This window comes from Nipponia nippon, unplaced genomic scaffold, assembly GCF_047370975.1.
Source record: "Nipponia nippon isolate SJK-2023a ecotype South Korea unplaced genomic scaffold, ASM4737097v1 scaffold_2, whole genome shotgun sequence".
NCBI classification, from domain to species: domain Eukaryota; kingdom Metazoa; phylum Chordata; class Aves; order Pelecaniformes; family Threskiornithidae; genus Nipponia; species Nipponia nippon.
Genome location: NW_028262336.1, coordinates 127,763,304 through 127,788,933, shown reverse-complemented (window position 1 = coordinate 127,788,933; position 25,630 = coordinate 127,763,304). Strand labels below are relative to the sequence as shown.

At 50.0% G+C, this 25,630-nt stretch overlaps 2 protein-coding genes across 3 annotated transcripts in view; both read left to right on the top strand.

Moving 5' to 3' along the window:
• Positions 1-25,630, top strand: part of CAPN5 (calpain 5) — a 60,713-nt gene that overhangs the window by 31,664 nt on the left and 3,419 nt on the right. For both annotated transcript variants that reach the window (XM_087758463.1, XM_009476485.2), the window contains exons 3-12: positions 5,527-5,658; positions 16,029-16,237; positions 17,275-17,467; positions 18,040-18,233; positions 18,966-19,043; positions 19,586-19,781; positions 20,797-20,919; positions 21,439-21,635; positions 22,004-22,125; positions 25,260-25,396. In XM_087758463.1, the coding sequence (XP_087614589.1) occupies positions 5,527-5,658; positions 16,029-16,237; positions 17,275-17,467; positions 18,040-18,233; positions 18,966-19,043; positions 19,586-19,781; positions 20,797-20,919; positions 21,439-21,635; positions 22,004-22,125; positions 25,260-25,396 (1,581 nt within the window). The remainder of the gene's footprint in view (positions 1-5,526; positions 5,659-16,028; positions 16,238-17,274; positions 17,468-18,039; positions 18,234-18,965; positions 19,044-19,585; positions 19,782-20,796; positions 20,920-21,438; positions 21,636-22,003; positions 22,126-25,259; positions 25,397-25,630) is intronic.
• Positions 10,192-10,858, top strand: OMP (olfactory marker protein). Its single transcript, XM_009476484.2, has one exon. The coding sequence runs from the start codon at positions 10,311-10,313 to the stop codon at positions 10,788-10,790; it is 480 nt and encodes a 159-aa protein (XP_009474759.1). The 5' UTR covers positions 10,192-10,310; the 3' UTR covers positions 10,791-10,858.

Sequence of the window (25,630 nt, the reverse complement as noted above, 5' to 3'; positions counted from 1 at the left end):
TAAGGAAGAAAGAAATGTTTTATGCTGAGGGTGATGAAACACTGGCACAGGTTGCCCAGAGAGGTGGGAGATGCCCCATCCCTGGAAACATTCAAGGTCAGGTTGGACGGGGCTCTGAGCAACCTGATCTAGTGGAAGATGCTCGTTGCAGGGGGTTGGATTAGATAACCTTTAAAGATCCCTTACAACCCAAACCATTCTATGATTCTATGATTCTATAATAATCCCTCTGAAAACATGGACCCCTGGTTTTCTAAACTCACCCTATTTCTCTTCCCTATGTCACCCTGGTGCAAATTTTTTAATTGCCCTTTTTTGCAAAATCGCATCCCAGTGCAGGTACCTGCAGCAGGGACCTTTGTGTCAGCTGTGTCAGCATTGCTCACTGTGCTTGGATGCCTCTTGCTCTCTTGGCCTTGTGAGTGACATTTAATACACAGGATCCTTTTGGTTCCCCATTGCCCGGGGGGGGGGGGGGGGGGGGGGGGGGGGAAGCACAGCCACGCTAATAGATTATCTTGCTGATTTTGCAAGTCTGAGTAAAAGCATTGTTCCTGAAACAGCCAGGCTCTGCAATGCAATTAGACTAGTCTGCTCCTTGCAAAATCTTGTTAGTGAAAAGTGGTCCTGGCATGCAGCAGATGTTGTATCTGACATGCTTATTTTCTCCCCGTTAGCTTTTTCCCTCCCCACAGCTGGCTTGACATGATCCAGATCCCCAGTGAATCTAAAGCTCAGAAATCTGCACTGGGAAATCTGTCACCAATTATAAAGCCAATTAGAGAGTGATTTGCTCATTACTACCCTGTGTGGAATTGGACTAGCTGGAGAAGACAAGGGTGATATTTTCTGGTTTAAATGCATTTGGAAGGAAATTGTGTGTGTTGGGGAAGAGAGTACCAAAGGGGAGAGCAGAGGAGAAGCCTGCATGCTTTTTGGTGGGAAGCAAAATTACACCATCAAGTGCAAGATAAGTGCACTGACTGGGTCTTTTTTTCCATAGTGGACTTCAATAACCCAAAGCTCCCAGCAAACTGACTTGTTCTGGGCTCCCATAAGCCAGACCTGGTACCTCTGCAATCAGCCTCTCATCGACAGGGATCTCAAAGTCCTCTCCCAGTCCCGGCTCTGATTTCCACTTCTGTCCCACATCCCTTGCAGGAGGAAGGATGTGGGAAGGAGTATATGAATCACCAGAACTTTGAATCACTAGTTTGGCCATCCCTGTGCTATTAGGCTATAACTGTCTATAGGACAATCCATACAGGCTTTCTCTAAGTTGTATTTTGTAGCCTGGAGCTCAGCAGCCATTTCAGCAGCCACTTTTAGGGAGGGCAAATCAGCTCTGATGGTGCTTAGGATCTTTGGGATACTCTAAGACAGGTTCTCCTTGCAGGTGAAGAGGCATACATGGCTCCCTTGGCCAAGGTAGAGTCAAGAGCAACACATTGAAGCCATAGCTTCCCTACAGCCGTAGCTTTTGGCTGTCCCCCCCTTATTCCTTGCCGTTCACTGTCTATGTCCAGACTAGGAGCAGCCATGACCCAGGAGCTGGCTGTGGTGAGACGAAGGACAGGATGGACTCACTGTTTGCTGAAGCCTCGGGGCAGTTTCAGCTGGTTCTGTGGTGGCTGATGCCTGAACCCAGAAGGCCCCCAGGGTGTGTGTGGGTGTGCGTGTTTGTGTGCTGCCCTCTTCTCTCGGGGTTGTGGTGCTGGGAGGGTGACGTGGTGTTTGCTTTTTGGAGAAGCGCCCGCCTGGGTAAATGTTACTCCTCACCTGGTTTCTGTCTGCTGCATGGGAGGGAGGGGAGGAAACCAAGGTGATGACCTTCTATGATCAGAGCATCTCTGCTTCTCTCCTCCCCTTGCACATACAGACCCCAGGCCCTGTCATTCAGTCTGGCTGCAGAACAAGCTCTTTATCTCTTCCAACTCTGTCCACAGGAAAAGGAAAACCAAGTTCAATGCTTTTCTTGGCTCTTTTTGACCTCGTTCCCACTGGTCTCTAGTTCATCACCCACCTCTGCATGGGGACATGGTGCTTCATGGCTCTGAGTGTGCTTTGAGCCCTGAAGGAGCTGCATCACACACCGGGGCCCCACTGTGCTCCGTGCAATCCTGGGGGCATTGCAGCCTTGCTGAAACAGTGCCTTGGTCCCTAGCTCCCACCTCAGTACAGGCAGAACACCCAGGGAATGTCATCCCTGCGGACTGAAGGCCACGCAGTCTAGACCAGGGCCAAAATGTGAGTGGGAGCTCAGCAGCTTCAGTGGGGACTGAAGAATCCAAGTAATTTAATATTGGGAAGCTCCAGTCTAAGGGATTTGGGAAACCTTCTTGGGAGGTTTTGCTGGGGAGACTGACCCACGGATGAGTCTTACCCTGATGGGAGCAGCTCCGCAGCGTTAGAGCAAGAAGGCAACACTGCCTTCTCCTGTGTGAGTGCAGTGAAGGGCCATGAAGATCATTAAGGGACTGGAGCATCTGACATAAGGAGAGGCTGAGAGAGCTGAGACTCTTCAGTCTGGAGAAGAGAAAGCTCAAGGGGGATCTTAACGATGCGCATAAATACCTGATGGCAGGGAATGAAGGAGACAGAGACAGATTTCTCAGTGGTGCCCAATGACAGGACAAGAGACAGTGAGCACAAATTGAAAAACAGGAAATTCCATTTAAACATGAGAAAATACTTTTTTACTGTGAGGGTGATCCAAACACTGGCACAGGTTGCCCAGAGAGGTTGTGGAGACCCTGGAGATATTCAAAACCTGACTGAACATGGTCCTGGGCAACCTGCTCTAGCTGACCCTGCTTTGAGTAGGTGGGATGGACTGGATGATCTCCAGAAGTTCCTTCTAACTGCATTGATTTGGTGATTCTGTGCTTAGGATCACTGGAAGTCCCCTGGGACCAAGCTCAGTCCTAGAGCTTGAGGGTGCTGCGTGGAAGTGTGGCAGCCCCTCTCTGCCCTTCAGGGTTGACTCCTGGGAAGACTCACTGAGCACTTTGGGATTTGCACAAGTTTTATGCAGAGCTCACGTGGCGTTTCCTTCCAGCCAGGCCTGTATATCGTGCTGGGCTGATCCTTGTGCAAAGCATCACTCCTTCTCCAAGGCCTGATGCATCTCCAGGCACCAGGCGTGCAAGATCCTTGGTCAAGGGAGAGGCTGTCACCCCCTGCCCCAGCAGAGGATTGTGGCATTTAGCACCCTTCGTGCTCTTAGGGAACTTCCAATTCAGCTGCAAACTGCCATAGGGTTTTGCACATTATGAGGGAAGGAAGTTAAAAAGTCCATGGGCTGCTAAGTTGTAGAGCAAGTGCGTGCTTTCAGCCACTACCATGCTGGACCAAAAGCACCTTGAAAGGCCACATCCAAGTGTACACCTGAATGGGAAACGCCTGCTGCAGCATCTGAAGAGCTGCCTGAATGAATCCTTCAAGAACGATATGCCCTTAGGGACCTATCTGCATTAGTGGGTAGAGAAGCTGAGTCAAATGAGAACTGTGTTTTGCAGAGGGAGCCTGCCCTGGCATGAGCGTTTCCAGCTGTGGCACCTTTGTTGCTGCCTTGGGTCCAAAAGAGTAGGGTCTAATGAGCTGCAACCCTCATCTGTGCCAGGGCAGGCTGCTCCTTTGATGAGTACATAGGGCTTCCCTCTAAAAATGAGAAACCATGGGGGTTTTATTTGCAAACTCTTTCCTGGTGATGGGGAAATCACAGCTAACTGGCAGCTCTGCTAGTAGGAAAGGTCCCTGAGCGTCTGACACCCTCTACCCTTTGCTAATTTCTGCCAAGCAGGATATGTTTTTCATGCTTTCATGTTCTCCCCTGTCTATGTAATCCCAAGCAACTCCTTTTTTGTACACTGCAGATTCACCTAAGGGTAGAAAGGGCAGCTGTGGTCCTCAAATGGGGCAAACATTGTGCCTCTACCCCCTAGAGCAGGATTACTAAGAGCTGATCTTGCAGACATCACCAACAGACAGGACGGACTCATCCCCTGCTGCTGGGTGCTTCCTCGGTGGGATGAAACAGGAGTTAAATCCCACTGCTCCTTTCCCATCCCCGTCTGCACTCAGCGATGCTGAGAAGCGCAGGTGGCTCTTGCTTTGGTGGCTGTCAGCTTGCCTCCCTCTAGCGCTTATCCCAACCTCCTGCAATGCCTGCGGCTGGGAAGGGATTAGTCCTCTCCGTTGCGTTTGATCCCTGCCCAGTTTGTGTCTGGTTGATGCTAAGGTTATTTTTCAGGTGTACAGTGCTGGCTGGGTTAGATGGGAATAGCAGGAGGTGCTTACGAAGCAGCGATTCCTTTTCCTCCCCGTGATGGGCAGAGGCAATGCAAGTCCTCATGTGCAAAGTTTGGGGGGCACATGTTATTCTGGGTGCAGCCAGCCTGAAAAACTGGGAGGTGTGGGGGAAGAAGGAAAATCTGCTTTTCCTTTCTCCCCTTCAAATTAAACATAATAACAAAGGGGAAAAGATTCTTTCAGCTCTTTGTCTGTCCTAGCCTCCAGCTGGACAAGACCTTCCAAACTGGATTGATCAGGAGAAAAGATAAAAAAAAAAAGAAAGCAGTGTTTCACATGAAGCTCGTTCAACACCTTCTGTTATTAAAGTGCTTTCTTGGCCAGGCTGTAAGTGGGAGTGGGAAGAAGGGAGGGCAGCCTGGCAGGAGCCGGACAGAGGAAAGGCGATGTGGTTGGTGCCCGAGTGGTTGGAGGGACGAGCTCACCTCCTAGCTGGCTCCTACCCAAATTTTTCCATTCATGGTGCCCATGCACAATCCACCATGCTGGTTTTGGTGACAGAATGAGCATTTAATCCTGTCCCAGCTGCAAAGCTTTTGGCTCACCGAATTTTCTCCATCTGCTGTGCTAAGATCGGGAAGGACAGACCTCCTAGGGGAGGACACTTTGCTTCTTGCAACCATGGCTGAGCCCTCCATCTGTGTTAAGTTTTCCTGGGTGAACTGTCTGATTTAGGCACTGCGATTCCTCATCTAAATGCCTGGCTCTGCCCTGCTCCTGCAAAGTTTTATTTTCGGATGGACCCACAAGTTCCTCTATGGGAGACAGTGGGTTTGGGTGATGCTCTCATGCTCTCCAGAGCAAAATAAGAGAGGGAGAAGCTTGTAAAGCAGTCACGGAGTAGAGAGAGCTGAAGGCCTTATGAGAAATAACAAAGAGTGGACTTAGAAGAGGGGATGGGTCACTAGGGCTGTAATGGTGTGAAAACACACCGTTATCACCAGGGATAATTATAGCAAAGCTGTGCTGATGCTGGAACACAATAGGTCTGGTGTCACTTCGGCAGTGATGCTGCCCATGTCCTGGTGAGAGCAGAAGGCAGGACAGGGTCCTCATGCCACCGGTGTGATGAGCAAGGCCAGCAGAAAGCTGCAGATGGGATTTAAATGGAGCCTGAGGAAGAGAGGAAGAGATTTTCCCTTGCCCAGAAGCCTTGCTCCTGATTTCCTTGTCTCCTCGCTTACCCAGTGTGTCTGTTTTTCTCCTATCCCACAGGAAATCTGCGACGATCCACATCTCTTTGTGGACGGGATCAGCTCCCATGACTTACACCAGGGCCAGGTTGGGAACTGCTGGTTCGTGGCTGCCTGCTCCTCCCTGGCGTCCCGGGAGTCTCTGTGGCAGAAGGTAAGTGGTTCCCCATGCCAAGGGGAAGCCTGTCTTCAACACCTTGGCTTTGCATTGTGTTTGTCTGGCTCACAAACTGGTTCTTCAGGGATGCCTCAGGTCCTGAAAAACTGTTCATGTGCAAAAACCTCCCTTAAAGGACTATTTTTCAAGGGGAATTAGTCATCGTGACTGCAGTCACATCACACTCAAGCCAAACCCTTGGCCAGTTTCTCCTTAACCAAGTGGATCAAGTCCCATCCTGTCCTCCAGATCCTGAATCTGACCCTCCCCACTCCAAAATAACCTAAAAAACAACAAGAAGAACCAAATTCAGGATGCTCAGCTGCAGTGTTTGGCCCTGTTTCCCTAGTTCCTATAGTGTTACCTCTCTTTGGCTGCTCAGTGTGTGCCCACCTTGGCAATGAGACACCTTGCACTGGGAGAGATAGGGGGATTTGAGGGTGTTAGTATCTCTCCCAAGCCACTGTTTCCCCAAAGCGTCCATCCCTGGCATGTCCAGTGGCTTGATTGCACCATGTAGCAGTGTTCCTTCGAGTGTGGGGTCCAAAGGGACTGTGTTGTGGGCCAGAAAGCCGCCAAGAAATTGGACTAGAGCGAGGGGCTGCAGACCCAGGGAGCAACCACAGAGGTACAGGGGGGAAGGAGGTGCTCAGTGCCACATCCTTGGACAGCCCGTGCCCATCTCCACCATGTCCTCAGCTACAGAAGAAGTCAGTCCTGTGAAGGCCAAGGCAGGGGGGCTTCAGACCCTGGTACAGGTGTGCCTCATTGTAGCACAAGAGACCAGCAAGTTGCAAGCACCTTTTCCTAGATTTTACTGCAAAAGGCAGCCACCAAAGTCCTACAGTGTGTGCAGACAGCATCACCCGCTTCACCCACAGCCTCCTACTGCAATGGACCCAAAAGGGGTCCCTCCACCCTACGACTTTGCATCTGCTCTGTGTGCTGTGGTACTTCTAGTTTCTGCTGCATGTGCTTTTTGTGATCACGAACACTAAGCTCAGGAATTTGTGTTTGTTGCAGCATCCCCATTTTCTGTTAAAATCAAGGTTTTTCTTCATATGGGAACAGGGTAGCTGTTGTTGGCTTCTGGATAAGCACTCAGGTTTCCTCCCATCGTGGCTTTGGTGACTGTTGTGGCTCTCGTTACAGGTGTGGTGCAAGGGGTTGTTTAGCTTGTTCCTCTGCATCAACGTCTCCCAAGGGCAAGGAGGCGAGTTGTCTTCCCTCCTCACCATTCACTTCCAGCCCTGCCCTGGGAAATGCCAACCGAACAGAAGCTGGGTCCAAAGGGACACCTCATTATTTCAGTTTGCCAATGGCATTGCTTTTCCTCCCTTGGCAATTTGGTTGTGGGTGTTTGTGACTTCTCATTTTCCATGCCCTTAACTCTCAGAGGCTCTTTACCTCCCTACTCTTTCTTTCAAAAAGGTTTGTTTTCTGGCAAAAACAAAAGCTGCAGCCATCTCCCCAAGTCTTCCTTCCCAGTTGTTTGCCGTGGTGTTCACTACAGGGCTCTGGTCAGACATGCTTCAGCACACCCCTGCTTTTGGACACCTCTAAATTGGATGGGACCTTTGCTCAGCCTTTGCAGGGTGCTTTGAGGGCTTATGATGAATTGCAAGAAGTGTGGCTATAAACTGCAGCAGCAATTTTTAAAGCAAAATGGGAGACATCAAGTGCACAGATTAACCCCTTGGTCCAAAGAGACACCAGCTCTGCTGGATGTGCTGGGATTAGACCATTCTTGCCGAAGATCTCAGACCCCTTTGTTGGCCCAGAAATAATGGACCGCTTGGTCCTTGGTACAGTCACACGTGCAATTGTGGTAACATTGCTGGAGGTACCTGTTGCTTCTTGGCCCTTGAGCATCTCCACACATAGGGCCCAATGCCTGCAGGGCAAACCTCTGCTCCTGACTGGTCAATATGCTGATGTAAACAACAGTTGAGAAGACAGAAAAGGCAGCAGAACACTAGGTTTTTAAACCTAGTTTAAAACCTAGTTTTAGTGTCATTAGACACAAGAATGTTTCTGATGCAGCATCCAGGAGGACCTGAAAGATGCTGATGCAGGTTTTAGTATCACTGAAATATCAGTACAGGGATCTTGGCCCAGGTCTCCCATTGCTGCTAGAAAATGTAATCCTGATTTACACCAGGATGTAACTTAGGCTCTGCGTGTCCCTTGCTCCACTTCATACAATGAAACTGTCTCTCTCAAGTGTGGGGAGGGGGAATACCTTCAAGGGAGGAGGACATGCCAGCCACATTCTTGTGTATCCAGAGAGATGGTTTTATTCACATGGTTTCTTCCACCTCGTTCCAAGGCTCCCTCCATGTCCCTCCTTCCCATTAAGCCTGTGATGTTTGAGTCACTGAGTGGGAATGGGGGACTGGAAGTTAATTTAGAGCTGTTTTCTATTTTCCTGACTCATGGCTGGCCCTACATGACTTAAGGTGTGAGATCTGGCTCTATAACATCCTTTCTATGACCTTTCAGAGGTGTCTAGCTCTTATGAAAAGAAATCAAGGCATTGAAATGGGGGTGTTGAAATAATTACGAGCAGTGCTTTGTCTGGATCTATAACCTGTGCTCCCACAGGTTGCATTGGTATTGCTCAACAAATGAAGGACAGGGGCCAGACTCTGAAGCCAAGTGGTTCAGACAACTGAAGCCAAGTGGCTCTTGACTCTCTCCTCAGGGTCTTTAGGAGTAACAGCAGCCGGGTGACTGCAGGACAATTCCCAGGAAAATGATCCACCTTGGGCCCCTGGTGTCTGTGGTTTGTCTGGCCAAGGCCAGCTTCTGATGGTCTTTTTTGGGACTTCTTCTGGAAGTCAAAGCGATAGACTCCAGGGATCATTATGGGTGGTTGTGAGTCAAGTGTGACACAGTCCAGGTGACGGCACAGCCTTTTGTAAAAATATTTTAGAAAAACTGTTTCCTGGAGTTCATTTAACACAGTTTGAGCTCCCAGAGTGCCCTGCAAACATGGCATGTGGCAGAAGCCAACTTGAGTCACAGATAGGATGGAGAGAACCCAAACGACTTGACTCCACCCAATGTCTAAAGCTTTGTGCTGAAACCCCTGCATTCTCCAAGTGTCCAAACCAGTGACTACATCCCAAAGATACCATAGTGCGCTTGTAGAAGTCAGGCCTTTTCCATGGTACACCTAAAACTGTAGCTGTGGTTTAGCTGTTGTGTCATGGGGCCACTTGGCAGAAGGGGGCATGGGATCCACAGCCTCATGGAGCCACCCCGCATCCTGCAAAGAGACACGTGTTCACCACTGTCCCCCTTTATCCCATCCACTGTCTGGACAACCCACCAGCACAGCACCAATGCTCCGGATTTAATCATGCACAGCAGTTGCTGGAGAATGAGCGGTTCCAGGTTGGACACGATGCTCTTGCTGGTGCTCATGTGGTCTCAGAGCATCTCTACAGTGCCTGGAAAGAGGTTGTTTGGGTTGCTTGCATCTTGGACCTGCTTTTCCACCTGGCCCAAAGAGACAAGCATTAAGGTGCAGACTGTGCCTGAGATCCCCTTTCCCAGGCGCTCTAAGGCGAAGGCCACATGTGAGCACCCTCTCCAACATCGGGCCAGTTTGTTCGAGGGCAGGCAGACCCACACTGAGGTGCTGGCATCCACCTGCTGCTGCAGCAGCAGTATGGAGCCTGACTCCTGCCAGCTGTGCCATCCAGAAAAAGACACGGGTTCCTGAGGAACAAGTTGACTATGAGTCAAACATGTACCATTGCAGAGATGGGGGCCAAACTAACATGAGTGCAGCCAGCAGGGCGAGGGAAATTATTCTTTCCCTCTGTCTGGTGTTTGTTAATCCCCATCTGGGCACTGTTTTGGGGTCACCAGAAGAAGCAGATGGAAGCGAGTCTGATGGAAGCCACCAAGATGGTCTGGAGCACAGGACATTCAAGGAGAGGCTGAGAGAGCTGGGTTTGTGTGACCAGGAGGAGGGAAGGCAAAGGGGGAGTTTATTGCTGTCTGCAGGTACCTAAAGGGAGGGTGTGGACAAGATGGACCCAGACTCTTGCTGGGGATGCGCAGTCACAGGACAAAAGACAACATCACAAGCTCCAGCTTATCTTCAGCATTAGCGTGGTCAGACAATGGAACAGGGGCTGTGGGATCTCCATCCATGGAGATACTCAAAGAAGGACTGGACAAAGCCCCGAGCAACCTGATTTAACCTTGAAGTAAGTCCTGCTTTGAGCAGCAGGTTGGACCAGACCCCTCCAGAGTCTCCTTCCAACCTGAATTATCCCATGAGCCTACCTCAGAGAAAGCCACTGCCACCCAGACCTGTTGGGTGGCATCCCTGGCTGCAAGCCTTCATTTCGGAATAACGAGCTGCGGTTGTCAGGGAGGTTGCCAGGGAGGCTGACATCAGACATCCCTTCCCTATAGATTATCGTGCAGAGCATCATCAGTTCCTGATCTGCAAACGAGGAGGGAGGGCACCCAGAGGAAGGGTGTTTTGCGTCGCTGGCCTGGGTTGCCTAACACTATTGGGACCACGGAGAGGGTGCACCAGCTCCAGGGGCTTGGAGGCTTTTTCCCCCTCTGTGTCTTGTTTGAGAGCAAAACGTTGCTGAGGAAGGAAGAGAGGAGCAACTGAGGTGATGGCAGCCGAGGCAGGGATGCTCCAGCTGCCCTTCGTCCACGATGACCAGCTCACCCGGCGCATGCGGCTGCGATTCCAGAGCCTGCAGCAAAAAAATGTGAGGCCCCAGGATGGTGAGAAGCTGCTGCGTCCCAATGAGCACATCTACCGAGTGGATTTCATCCGGCAGCACAACCTGCGCTTCCTCCGCTGGGACATGCAGCTGGAGAGACCTGGGAAGGTCACGGTGACCGGCACCTCCCAGCACTGGACTCCTGATCTCACCCACCTTATGAACCGGCAGCTGCTGGAGCCGGTGGGCATCTTCTGGAAGAAGCCAGGGGCCAAGGAGGTGGAGTGCAACGAGGCAGATGCCCAGGAATTTGGGGAGCGGATAGCGGAGTTAGCCCGGATCCGCAAGGTGATGTATTTCCTCCTCGCTTTCACTGACAGCCTTGAACCAGCTCAGCTGAAGGGCTCCATCATTTTTAAAGCCTGATCCCCTCTTGCTCAGCCCTTCTTGCTCCAGCTGTGCTTTTGCCTTTGTTTTTCTTTCTCTCAGTTCAGTTCTTGGTTCATTTTTATGTGGTTCTTTTTTTTTTTATGAGGGACGGCATCGCAGAAAAATGGAGGACAGCTCAGTGCTTCTGGAGGCCCTCAGCCCTGCGAAATGCTCCCCATACCTGCTGTCCTCTGTCTGAATGATGGGGAGGAGGGGGCCATGAACTTGCTGCTGTATTTGCCTAAACCATGAGACTGCATGCTTGTGAATTCATCGGGGATTCACCATGTCTGACTGGTGCAGGGTCTTGCTGTCTTGGAAATCTGAGGCTGCCCTAAGCCCTCCAACTGTGGCAACTGCATACCAAAAGCTTGATGGAAAAATAAGAAATTGCCATACTAGAAACAGGAGAGACAACCTGGAGAGAGTCCTGGCTTCCAGCTTCCATCCTAGCCATTAAAAAGGGAGGGCTTGTTTGCAATGGAATGCTTCTCCTTGCTGCAACTGTGGGCTGCTTGGTGTCTGTGAAGACCAGTGCCATGGAGGATCACCTTGCTGTGAAGCTGAAGTACATGTGGACATGCCGTATTCTGCAGATTGCAAACTCGCTGGACAAACTGGTGCAGGGAGGTTGGAATACCCTATTCCTGACAGCTGTCACCATTTCTTGCTGGGGGTCACTATGGGGAGGTGTACTCCAGCACATTACTCACCTTGTGCTGCCTGGAGATTGTTGCTCCTGCGATGGTTTGGAGCAGGCGTGCGTGTGTGTGCAGAGCTGGGCAAGCGAGCCAGCAGCTCAGAGCAGGCTGTAGGTCTGAGCCAGCATTGCATCCCCTGCGGCAAAAACAATTTGTGCATTGTTGTGGCCTTAAAGCACCCATGAATATATTTATTCTGAAGCATCTATAGAGAGCCGTGAGGCTGCAGAGCACTTTGCAAACCACAGAGCAGGAACCTGCTGCTGCTGTCCCCAAAAAGCAGTATCTCCTGCCCTGTGCAAATGCTGAGGCAGGGAGCAGCGTCTGGGTGGCCATGGGAGCAGAGAGGGGAGATGGTACCTTTGCAAGTTTAGGAGCAGGAGGGTGTTTTGTGCCTGGCTTGTCCCGTGACTGTGAATAAACTACTAAGTTTGGACGTTCCCTTTTCCTCCACCAAAAAGCGTAGGGTACTTTGGTGAAGCTTCTTGGGACTCACAGATAGAAATGTCCTTTCCAAGAGTCAGGTATTATTGCAATTGGTCCTTTGGTAAGATTGCACTCAAATGTGGGTGAGCGCTTCTCAAGGTATGGCCTGAGATTTTCCTGACGTGTAAGGAGAGGGCAGTGATGGGAAAGCCAAGACAAGGTGACTTTGTACCCATGGCCTGCTGACTTGTGCGGACCATCCCAAAAAGAGTCTAACGTCTTCTTCAAAGCCTCCAGAGATGCAGCCTCCATGCCTGCCCCAGCCCAATAACAGTGTGTAAAATGATTTGCACAAGCTATAGCAGGCAGAGAGGGGAAGGAAATCAGGAAGATCAGCTACTGGCTGGTGAGATGGTGGGAGCTTTGAGTCTTGCCCACAGCCAAAGCTCAGCAACCACCGAATCATACAGCCATGCCATGAGCGCTGCTGGAGAAGTTGATGTCTTTGCTTAGACCCCAAGAAACGCTGGACTCAATGAAGAGAGATAAAAGTGGATCCATCCCTGCTTGGCCATGGCATGGACCCACTGTGAGCCAGACCCACTTCCAGGGTCCTGGCAAACTTTCCCATAGGACACCCCTCCATATACATCCCAGCGCAGAGCTCCTGACTACAAATCACATTAAACCCAACAACAGGAGCCAGCACTAACTTCCAAAGGGGTTTTTGCATGCCAGGTCTCACAATATGCCATTGCTACGTTGTTGGGTTAGAGTTCTTGCTGCAGGTACCTCCCTGGGTATTGATGTACCACAGTAAATAAAAGTCTAGTCAACAGGGTTCCCCTTAAGGACTGAGGCTGTGAGTGTCTTCTTCATGCCCTTTTGGAAGCTGCCCCAATCCTTCAGACAATAAAAAAGCACCCACCAATTTTCAAGTCACTGTTGGGATTTTTTGAGCACCTTTTTATCTCCTGTAAAAAGTAAAATGAACATTTACCTTCTTTGCTCTTGGTGTGAAAGGTTTAATGGAGCATTTAGCAGTTTGTGTGGTTTCGGGAGGGGTTTGAAGCTGGGCAGAGGAGGGGAAATGATCCTCAGGTGGATCCTCAGGTGGATCCATCAGAGCTGGGGGTGGGAGGTGAGTGGGGCAGTGTGATCTCTCTCTGCTGCAGGGAAGATGAGCCTCTTTATACCAGTCACTGAAACTCTCCCTATACAATTTCAGCATCCCATAAAGGCTTTCAGATACACCGCTCTATCCTATCTCCCAGGGGAATTTCATCCTGGTTTGTACCATGGTTCAGCAGATTGGCACAGCTGGGTCCCTCCTTCCCCTTCCTGAGCTGGCAAGTTCCCAGCAGAAGAGCCCCTGCTTGGAGGAATCAGCATCTACCAATTCCTCCTTCTAATCAGAGACATTTCTCCAGGGTCACAGGTGCCTTTCCTCTTAAATAGCCTCTCAAGAAAATTGAGAAAAGCCCTAAACCAGCTTAGGTAAATGAATCTGGTGTTTCTGGGCTCCCAATTTAGCTGTCTCTGAGTGCTTTCACTCTAAATTTGTCCCACTAAAGGGTGTTACAGCTCCAGATTTTGGGAGCCCCTAAGCAAAAAGCAGCACAGTTGGGTGAATGAGGAGATGTGGTCTCCACTGCCTCGGCATCACACAACCAAGTTAAGTCCAGGACTCAGTGGGATCCCGGGATGGGTGGTCCATGGCATGCTCTCCAGCATCCACTGAGGAGGGATGGAGATGTCTGGGGAGGTCTCCTGGGAGTGGGTGGGAGCTGTGGACCTCAGTCGCATGATGATCCCCTGGAGGGATCTGGGCTCCAGCTACTGCTGGGGTTTGTAGATGTGCCCCAGGCTAATCCTTTACAGCATCAGGTCACAAGCAGGAGTTGTGCTGTACACCTTGAAGTGTGGTGTCCTGATAGGCACCGCATCCAGAGCTGCCACCTCTCTCCTACAGCCTGTCCATGGTCACAGACACCTGGACCAGGGGGTGAAGCAACTGGAGGGATCCTTGGCCTGGGTGGGATGCTGTGCTCTAGAAGGAGCTTCCAGGAGGAACCTGATGTTTGAGCTCGCACCTTGCACTTTGGCAGGTTAAGGACAGATTGGGCTCTGGAGATCAGGCTCCTCTTGTTTCCCCTTGGGTCGGTGCTGAAACAAGACCAGTCCTTGCTCCTGGACTGTGCTCTGTATGAAGGCTGACTGCTTTTGCTGCCTTCAGCAGCAGAGGGTGTTTTCAGTGCTGTCCCCAAATCAAGAGATGGAGGAGGATGGTGGGCACCAGTATCTCCTGCTGCCACTGACAGTAATGGCAAGTCTCAGAACCAGCCAGCTGGAAGCTGTCGCTACCAGCTCTGGCTGACAAGCTGCCTGTAATCAATGCTGTAATCATTTCTAAGCCCACATTAATAGCGAGTTGATTAGCACAATGGTCCTCTATGACAGTTCATTAGGATGAGCTCCAGCCAGGAGGGAATCGATGGGGACTGATGGAGGGCTGTCTGACCTTTCCTGGCACTCTCCCAGAGGGAGTCTGGGGCATCGTTGTTAGCACTCCTGGAAAACACCAAACCCTCCAAAAGCCACTCTTTTTCATGGCTCTGTCTGCTCTACTTCTATTGATCCAGAGAACTCAAGAGTGCCAGTGAGCTCACAGGGCTGATGGCATCATTAATATTTCAGTGTAGGCGCAATAAAAGCCCTAGGCTGGATCATTGCTGGTGGCTAAGGAGTCGGGGGGCTCTCCAGAGAGGTTTCTCTGCAGGGTTATGGCTTCATGACGGCAGCCAAAAAAAAAAGCAGAAGGCTCAGGCAGCTGGACAAGGGCCAAGGCATGATGCAGGGGGTCTCACCATGGCCTGGGACCTCCTGAAGATCCTCTTTCCATGCAATGTAGCTCTGTCTTGTGCTATCCCACCCCAACACTCGCAGCTGTCTCCACAGGACAGTGATTATAGTACTGGAACATAATTTTCCCCGTGGGCACATTGGGACTTTTCCTCACTTAGGTCATGACGCTTTGGGAGCAGGTGAGAAGCAAAGGTGTGGACAGTTGGTCACATTACTGCAGTTGAATCAGTCTGTCAGCTATCAACTACATTCACTGTACATGGCCTCACAGCCCACCCTGGCCTTGAAGTAAAACCATGTGGCCTTCACCCTCAACAAAAGCTAAGCTGTGGTGGGGCAGTTCCTTGCAGTGTGCCTCTGTATCCTGGTTCTAAGTAAAATGCCGATCCTCCTAGATGTAGCACCTGTGCATGGCTACACCCATTTCTGGCCCAATTGTTGGATGGATTTTCACTCTCCAAAGCAAAGCCGGTGGTGCCCGCAGCCATGAAGGACTGTGGACTTTGGTAGTTACCCTTTGCTTGTGCCTTCTCCCACTGGCAGTGCAGGTGGCAGTGACACCAAACCTGTGCTCCCTCAGCCCCTCAGCTGCTCTAGGGTTTCTTTCACCCCAGACCCCCTTTTCCTTCTTTCACCTCCCTGTGCTTGTTTGGATGAGTATGGTAGCTCTTGACAGGGAAGAACAGGGACCTTGTGGGCATGGGGATCTCGCTTTTCCCACTTTTATTTAGCGGCGTAGATGTACACAGAGCATCTGGTCCCTGTTCATTGCCACCAGGTAGATGGATACAATACTTGCTCTTGGGCCAGTCAAGTCACACCTGAATGAAGTAAGAGAATCCAAGAAGGTGCCTTCTCTTAGTGGTACCCTACTGACACTAAAATGAACAAAAATGTGGTCATAAAAATAACCATCCCTGGTTAGACCAAGGACTCTTCTGCTCCAATAGCCTGTCTACAGCAGTAGATGGCAACAGATGTCAAGGGTAGCATTATAAGAAAGAGGACAAGGATCTTTAGTTCCATCTTCCAAGGCACGATGAAGTCTAAGCTATTCCAGTACATGTTAATCTAGTCTGCATTGGAGGAACCGGGTCCAAAATCTGTCCCCAACGGGCTGTAGGCAAGTCCATCCCCCTCATATTCTTCCTTGTCTTTGATATTATGTGCATTAGTTCCAGGATGAGAGTCAAACCCAGCAAAAAAGGGAATTACTTAGGTGCACGTGCCTCTTCTCTTGCAGGTCATTCCAGACTGGAAGGAGCAGGAGTGGAATCCTGAGAAACCCGAGAGCTACGCGGGGATCTTCCACTTCCAGTTCTGGCGTTTTGGTCAGTGGCTGGATGTGGTGATAGATGACCGCCTGCCCACACTCCACAACCAGCTCATCTACTGCCACTCCAACTCCAGGAACGAGTTCTGGTGCGCCTTGGTGGAGAAAGCTTATGCCAAGTAGGTACTCGGGCAGTTGCAGAACAAACTGGGACCTGGGCACCTGTTTTTCCTCTCTGTTCATTCATCAGTTGGTTTGCACCAGTGGAAACAACAGCTTTCGTGGGGAGGAGTAGGACAGATCTCAAACAGACAGAAACTGTAAGAGAATAACCTTCTCTAGCCTTAATTTACTCTCAAAGCAAAATATACTCTAACTCCACATTTGTTTAAGTAGCACCTATCCTAGGGGTTTGAAGTTCCCTTTCGTCATGGTTTAACCCCAGCCAGCAACTAAGCCCCACCCAGCCACTCGCTCACTCCCCACCCCAGTGGGATGGGGGAGAGAATCAGAAGAGTAAAAGCAAGAAAACTCGTAGGTTGAGATAAAGACAGTTTAATAGGGAAAGCAAAAGCCACGCACGCAAGCAAAGCAAAACAAGGAATTCAATCACTGCTTCCCATCGGCAGGCAGGTGCTCAGTCATCTCCAGGAAAGCAGGGCTCCATCATGCGTAACGGTTACTTGGGAAGCCAACACACCATAACTCCAAACGTCGAACCCTTCCTTCTTCTTCCCCCAGCTTTATATGCTGAGCATGACGTCATATGGTACAGAGTAGCCTTTTCGTCAGTTGGGGTCAGCTGTCCTGGCTGTGTCCCCTCCCAACTTCTCGTGCAGCCCCAGCCTCCTCACTGGTGTGGTGGGGTGAGCAGCAGAAAAGGCCTTGACTCTGTGTAAGCACTGCTCAGCAATAATGAAAACATCCCTGTGTTATCAACACTGTTTTCAGCACAAATCCAAAACACAGCCCCATACTAGCTACTATGAAGAAAATTAACTCCATCCCAGCCAAAACCAGCACACCTTTACTTTGTCCTATGACAGCAAGAGGGCTGCGAGCAACATGGGTCTTATTTTTTCACCCTAGTTTTCTGTGCTCACCCACTGGAAATTTTATTACAAATCTCTATTCTCCAGGCTGCCCCAAGAACTGTCCCAGACCCCCTAAAATGTCAAGCCAGTGTTGTTGTGCCATCCCTGCCACCCTCTTTCAGGTTGTCAGGCTGTTATGAGGCCCTGGATGGAGGCAACACAGCTGATGCCCTGGTAGACTTTACTGGTGGAGTCTCTGAACCTATTGACCTGACTGAAGGGGACTACATCGCTGATGAAGCCAAGCGAAACCTCCTCTTTGAGCGCGTGTTGAAGGTGCACAACCGAGGAGGCCTCATCAGCTGCTCCATCAAAGTAAGCAACATCATTACCTGTATGGTCACGGTGTCATGGGAATAGGCATTTTAGGATGCAGTCATCTTACACTGTTGGAGACTTGTAAATTAGGTCAGATAAACTATGGCCAAGGGTTCCTACTTCTTTCTGTGAATGGCAAAGGGAGTCAAGCCTGGATGGCAGCCCTTTTTATTCCTCATTGCTATGTCCAACAGCTCAGATTCATCCCACCAGCCTTTAAATGTTAAGAGAGGATTCACTTCCAGAGAAAGGCATTTTGGTGTCTGCATGTGGATATCTCCACAAGCACTGGGTGCCAGACCTCCCATTATAACCAGTAGGATGAGCTTTATTGTTTGACAGTATGGGAGCTCAGAGACCTCATGCAACAGATGAAGACCAGGAAGGATCTAGCATCTAAAATAGCATCTGATACATCTTCCAAGGCACTTGGCTCTCCCCTTGAGCACTGGTGCTCTCCTTTTCACCTCAGAGCAACCTGCAGGGAAATCTGAGCTCCTTTTTTTCCCAGTCCCTGCAAAGGTGGTCACATCCCCCAGTACGAGCACTGTCTATGTCCCCCTGCCCAGGCCACGTCAGCCGCTGACATGGAGGCCCGACTGGCCTGCGGACTGGTGAAGGGCCACGCATACGCAGTGACGGACGTGCGGAAGGTCCGCCTGGGCCATGGCCTGCTGTCCTTCTTCAAGTCGGAGAAGCTGGACATGATCCGTATGCGCAACCCATGGGGCGAGCGGGAGTGGAATGGCCCTTGGAGTGACACGTGAGTTAGGACGGGCAGCAGCAGCACCTTTTTTTGGTGGGAAAAGCTGGGTTGGAGGAAGCCTTGAGACATGAGACAATTTGACGACATCCACACCCATAGGATAACATTGTGTGGGCAGTTGTGGGACGCTGCTTCAACCCATGTCCTAAACCTACTATTTCATTGGGGTGGATTCATTGCTTGCCCTGGGGTCCCTGGAGGTCAGCAGGAGGGTGGCTGAGCTCGGCAGACCTTCTCATTAAGGCTCTGGTGGGTGTCGTGGTGAAATTACCAGCACATTCATACTAGTGAACGATGATTATAGCTCAACTTTCCGTTCCCAGTCTTGTTCCAGCAAAAATGACACCAAACAGAATCAACCTCTGCCACCACTGACTGCTGTGGTATCTGTGGATGGGGTGAAGAGCCAAGGGCTGATGTAACCAGAGCCTTTGGCCAGAGTCCATTTTGTTATCTTCACTGATAGGGTTGTGATTGTACTGGCCAAACAAAATCTTGCCAAGCTGGATTCAGCTCTGCTGGTCAGGAAGGAAGTTGAAGCTCCAAGCCATGCTGCACTCCCCCCATGTTTGGCAGATGAGCTAACCAGAGCAGTGTGGGAACTAGTTGCATGGCTGAAGCTTTACAGAGGCCTTGGGCCCTTGACAGATCATGCCGAGGCCAAGTAGCCTCTTGAATTCTTGTGTGTCCCCTTGCCCTCACAGTAATGATCCTGTACTCTTCCCACAGCTCTGAGGAGTGGCAGAAAGTGAGTAAAAGTGAGAGAGAGAAGATGGGGATGACAGTGGAAGACGATGGAGAGTTCTGGTGAGTCCCTCCTGGGGTTGTCGCCATGGGCCATGCCCACAGAGTGCTTCCACCCCATGGAGCATGGGAGTCATTTCCATGCATACAGCTATCCAGAGCAAACGGCCTTCCAAGCCCTCAGATCTTTAGTGAAGCCTCCTCCTTGAACCCATGGGTATTAACTTTGGATGGCCATGGCCCTAGGATTGCAAGCTGCTTTCTATCACACTGAGTCCAAACTATTTCACCAGGGTACTGGGAACCTGTTATGAATGTGCTGAACTTAACAGCCTCACCAGTTGTTCGATATAACATGTACCCATGTGTGGAGGAAGGGCCACTACTCTGTTTCTCCCACTCCAAAACACATAGCTCTACTGTTTAAACTGAAGAAGAAGTATTTGCTGCATGCATGGAGAAAGGTATCTCCATCTCTTTTGTTATTCATCAGCCATCAGAGGCTACGCACACATAGTCTCTAACAGGTGATCAAGAAAATCCCTGCAGCATACTGTTTAGGGGTATGAAGCAGCATGACCTAGCTCTGTCCTTTCCTGACTTAGGATGACCTTTGAAGATTTCTGCAAATACTTCACGGACATCATCAAGTGCCGTCTCATCAACACATCCTACCTGAGCATCCACAAGACCTGGGAGGAGGCAGTGCTACACGGGGCATGGACCAGAGACAATGACCCCTTGAAGAACCGCTGTGGAGGCTGTATCAACCACAAGGACACCTTTTTGCAGAACCCCCAAGTGAGTCAAGGAGCAGAAGACCTTCTGGAGCCTTCACATGTGCTTCCAAGTGTTTAAATCTCATACAGGGACCTAGAAGGCCAAAGTGGCTACCAGACTTCTAGTAGATTAAATGTGCTCATGACCATCCTCTGGCTGAGACCCCTGGCACAGCATGACCAGCATCCAGGCCAACTCTCCAACTCTATTAACCTTATCCCTCTTATCAGGAGGCTGCATCCAAGTGCCTGGTGTAGAGCATCTTGGCACAAGCAAAGGGCAAACAGTGCCACAGGGTAGCAGTGTTAGCTGGTGCCAGTCAAACAGGGCCAGGAACCATTTCCAACAATTTGGACATCTGAATGATCAAATTCCAGTTCCTTTGCCCAAACATTGGCACTGTTAAATTTACCAGGACAGGTGTAGTCTATAGGGCCATTTCCTTCTAGCTTGGCCTTCAGAAAAGGTCTTCCTCTGAGGTTCATCTTCTGGAATAAGCTCTTCTGTCCTGTCCTGCTCTGAACTGGGATTCTCAGTAACATGAGACAAGTTCTTGTGAGTCCTTCATCTAGCAAGCAGATGAAGGATGGCCTGGTCCCTTGCAGGATTTGTCATCAAGGATGTGGGAGAGTTGTTTCCTGCTTCCAGCTCTGTATTAGCCTTCATCTTGGATCTCTGTGAACATCAGCTCCTCCTTACATGCCTCATAGGAGGACTTGTGCCAGACTGCAAGGGGTGAAAGTCTCTGGTATGAGATTGTATCTAGACTCCTTGGATTCTGCCGAGCAATTCAAAGACTGGATTTCCCAGTCTTTTTCTAAGATGAGCCAAAAAGATCTCTGGCTTGGCAAGATGATGCCAGCTCCCAAGAGGAGCGGGTATGGGGTCTCAATGCTGATACTGAAGCCAGGCTGTCCCTGCAGTGAGGTGGGTGAGGAGAAGCTGAGGTTAACTCTACTGCGTGTCCACCCCGACTCATTCCCAGTGATCCTGTTTTAGTAGAAGTCCTCCCTTACCTTCCTCCTTTTGCTTCTAGTACGTGTTTGATGTGAAGAAGGCAGAAGATGAAGTGCTGATCTCCATCCAGCAGAAGCCAAAAAGGACCAGTCGCAAAGAGGGCAAAGGAGAGAACTTGGCCATAGGCTTTGATATCCATAAGGTAGACCATGGTTCCTGCATGTTGGCCTGAATATCCCCATTAATTTGTTAGTGGTAGAGTGGTACGTCAGTCCTGCATGACCATTGGTAATGTTTATTTAAGCATTATCTGGGTGCCTCTGGGGTGCCTTCAGCACAGCCTGCCCCCCTCTAGAGATGGCAAGAGATTTCACAGGTGACAGTGGCAGCATGGACAAGTTCTCCTTGCTAAAAGCAATGGTCAGTCTATTACCTCCAAATGTTGAAATCCGTTAGACTGATCCTTATGTGTTGCTTGCTGGGCCCCCACTGTCAAGCTGGGATGCAAGAGACAACGAGTCCCTGAGCCAACAGGGTTGGGAGAGCCACGTCCACACTTCTTTTCCATCCAGCCCAGTTGGGACCATTTTGCTGGTTGTCTTAACTCCGGCTCTCCCAGCACTGTGGGGTCAGTCCTTGCAGTCTGGCTCCCCAAGGTGGATACCAATACATTGTCAGTCAGTGCTGTCCTGCTGACAGTCCCGCTGTGGTCTCGGCGCAGGTGGAGCTGAACAGGAACTACCGGATGCACACCCTGCAGCAGAAGGTGGCCAGCTCCATTTACATCAACTCCCGCAGTGTCTTCCTGAGGACGGATCTGAAGGAAGGCCGCTACGTGATCATCCCCACCACTTTTGACCCTGGTCATGTAGGCGAGTTCCTTCTCAGGATTTTCACAGATGTGCCTTCAGATTGCCGGTAAGGAGCACGAGCAGTGATGGAGAGGAGCTGGCTATTTGGAGACAGACCTGTGCTTTTGGCATGTGGTTTTCCTAGTTGGAATTGGTCATAGCCTTGCCTGTAGCTGGTGTTTGGCTTCCTTTCAAGGGTGGCCAAGAGACAGGGCATCTTCACAGGTCTCGCCACAGACATGCAGAGAAGCTCCCACTCTGCTTCTAAGCATAATGTGGGAGAGCATCCCAAACCCAGGTTGAGGAGATCGGAGTGGGGAGCAAAGTCCGACAGTGGACAGTGCATAGTCCTTCCACCCTGCTAGAGTAAACTCTCTGGCCTGCCGATGGGGTAAGGCTGGGCACCTCTCAAAGGCCACATGTTTTTCCCTGCAGAGAGCTGACGCTGGATGAGCCACCACACACCTGCTGGAGTGGGATGTGTGGCTACCCGCAAGTGGTATCCCAGATCCATGTCCTTGCCGCAGCTGGGCTCAAGAATCAGGACTCCCAAGGAGGTACTGGTCTTTCCCTGCCTGTTGTCTAGTACCACAGGAGATGGGAGGTGGTTGTTTCAGTGGGAGGTGGTTTCATGAGGTGGGAGGTTGCTGGGATTTGTTATGTCCTCAGATTTTTTTTTCAGTGAACATGCCTGATTCAGACACCAGAGGAGGGGAAAGTCCATGGAGATTCAAACTCACCTCTTGCTCTGGACATGATCTGGGAGCTGTTATATTTAGGCTGTTGTCTAAGGTCCTTGGGAGATCCTCCCAAAACTTTCCCAAAGCCCTTAGCAGTGGTCCTGTAACAACCCAGGTTTTCCTCCTGAGTATTAGCAGCTGTAAAAGTCAGGAATCGTATTTAAAGGCTTTTTAGTAAGAAGGACAGAGAAGCAATAGAACAGGCTGATGTGTTGGGCTAGTGTTCATCACTGGAGGCTGGATAAATGTCTGTCAGTGGAGGATAGGTCAAATTTAGCTCATTTTGCGATGGTGTGGATCAAGAGCCTCTCCCTTTATTATGTGCACACATGGCTCCTAGGAGCCCTCTGAGATGACCTGAGCCATCACCAGCACAGTACACTGTGTTTCTGCCTTCTTGATCCTCTAAATATTCATCTTCATGGTCCTACCATGCTCTAATGCAGTTTTGACATCCAACACTTCTCTTGCGTGAAAGACAGCAGCAGCACCATGCCTCACCACGTCCTGCAGCCACGCAGAAGCTCATGGCAAGAGCCCCATGTTCAGTCCTCCTGGGGCACCTGGACCAAGGAACGCAGGGATACTGATGGCTGGGAGATCATTGAAATAGGGATGAAAGGTCTAGAGGTTGTGATTAGAGAAGCAAATGCCTTTCCACCATGGGAACAGACCAGATCCTAGCCTTTCTCTTCCATTTCCTGAGTCAAGGACATATGTTGAATGTGGCAAAGTTTAGCCAGGCACTTTCAAGCCAAATTTAAAGTATAAACATTGAAAACTTAAAATTTAAAAAATCTAAATTAAAAACTCAAATTATTTTTTTTTTCACCCAAGCATTTTTGTGAGGGCTGCGTATCACTTGAGCCCTGACAGTAACGAGCAGGATCTTTCTGTAGGGCAAGGACTAGCCCAATTTGCTTATTTATCACATGCCACAAAGGAAATCCTTCTATCCTGTCTGGTGTTTGGGGAGGGAATTCTACCCTAGATAGGTTGTTTTTTCTTGGATTACTCACAATAGCTCAGTGTATCTGTACCAATGCAGGGAAATCTGTAGCCAAAGGTCTCTGAGCCATTCACAGAAACAAGGAGATTTATCTTTCCTTCAGACAAGGGTACATGTGGATTCTGGAGCCATAAAACATTTTTTCAGCAAGAGGCCCTTGGGAATGACTTTTTTCCAACTGTTTTCCAGCTGTTCAGCTCCCACCACCAACAGCCTGCATGTTTGGTGCTTTCCAGTGCAATGACATCTCTCGCATCTCCCAGCCCAGGCTTTTCACACTACTTTGGAAATAGTGATTTACAGATAGGAATTTGGCTCCAGCTGATGGAATATGAGGATTTAGTGGGAGATCCCAAAAGAAAAGGCTAGTTTGGAAAAACAGCTGTGAAATCCAGCAGCTGTGTCTCACCACGGGAGCCAGGTCCTTGCAAACAGAAAGCTAGTGAGAAGGTGGTCTGGCAATCAAAGATGTGGTTCTTAAATCCCTGGCCCTCAGAAGGGGGTGGTTTGTTCCTCCTCATTTCAACATTTCCCTTGGACAAGAAAACTCATCCACCCGGTCTGTGTTTCCATCATAGCCACTAAAGCTCATGGTGAGAAAATGCATTCTGGCAGTTAAATTTCCATAGCAATAGCTTATCCTCTACTGAAATTCCCCAAATGAGCACTTGTTTTATAAGGGGAAAATGTGGGGACTCTCCCTCCCTAATGAGGGACTCTTTCCCTCTCCTGGAAGCTCAGGTACCATCCAGCCGTGGGCTGCTAGTCTCAGAACTTGGTAACTTTACTTTCCATCTTTGTGGCTGCTTGTTCCACATGACTGTCTTGATCCAGCTGGGATATTGCGATAACCTTCCTTTCCCACTGACCTGTTGCACTTCCCTTCATGAACCTCTCCTCTGGCTTCCCACTTACCCGTTTTGCCTGCTTTCTTCTCCTCCAGTTCCCACTCACTTCCCCTGGTCTCCCCCAATGCCCAGTCTGTCTCTTCCCCATGCCTCTCACTGCCACCAATGATCCTTTTTGATGTTTTGATCTTCTCCCTGAATTCTTGCCCAAAGCAAATAATACTTTAAGAATCATCTTCACCTTTTTAAAAGCCTTTTAAATGTATTTCCATCCTAAGGCTCCCCATTCACTGGTTGCTCACCAAACCTTCCCAGTGCCCAAGTAGTCTTATTTTTGGATCTCATAAATTAGCACATCTTGGCACTTAATTTTGGCTCAGCATTGTGCCATCTCTCATCGCCTTGCCGACCCAGCATTTTTCTTACCCCAGCATTAGTCATTATACTGACAGCCCCTGCAGCATTTGAGTCTTGCTCAGTCTGGGAGGAATTTAAGATGTGCCAAGGATTTGTGCATAGGGGTGAAAACCACACTCCCTGCTGATAGAGCTAGTTATCACCTTAAAGTAAAACCAAGGTTCGCCTGGTTGGGAAGTATACAAGCTGCAGTGGAAGCAAGTGGGGTTTTGCAGCTTGAAGGCCATTGCCGTTCCTCTCGGTTTCCTTGTGGGAAACAAGCTTTGTGAGCTCGGTTCTCTTCTGCATGGCTTTATTTCTGCCTGCCTTCAGCAGAGCAAATCCTGAAAGGGAGAGGTAAGCAGGTCAGTGTCTTCCATGAAAGATTTATCCCAAAGGCCAGGAGGATTTTGAGTGATGAAGGAGTGTTTATATAGAATATGTGGTCAAGGAAGAGGTGGCCATTTCGTAGCAGTCCATCACCACCTGCCACCCAGGGACAATGTCACCTAACGGGAGTAAGCCTGAGCCCATCAGCTGAGCTTCTTGGACATCCTCGGGGTGTGATGAACTCTCTGGCAGATATCCATCTCCTCTGGTGGGGTATGGAGAAAAACTGCTGCATGACACCTCTGGAAAAGGGTTCTGAGGAATTACAGGAGCTACAACAAAACAAAAATTACCTTTTCTCTCCCCAGGAGCTGACCCTTATGTGATCATAAAGTGCGAAGGGCAAAAGGTTCGTTCTCCGGTGAAGAAGAGCACGTTGTCTCCAGAATTTGATGTGAAAGGTCTCTTCTACCGCAAGAAGCCAGGACAACCCATCATTGTTCAGGTACTCAGCAGGCAAGCAGTGAGCCGAGGGATGGAGACCCTGTCTCACTTGGACCCCCCCAACTGCCCTCTCCTCACACTGTTCACAGCAAGTCTGTTCCCCCAGGCTGAGCATCATCAGTTCATGCAGCTCAACCTCTCACCACCACGGCTGAGCCGTGACATCTGGTGAATGCATGTCCTTCACCCCTCTCAGTTACAGAGTGAACCCCCCCACACCTCGACCACCTCCACA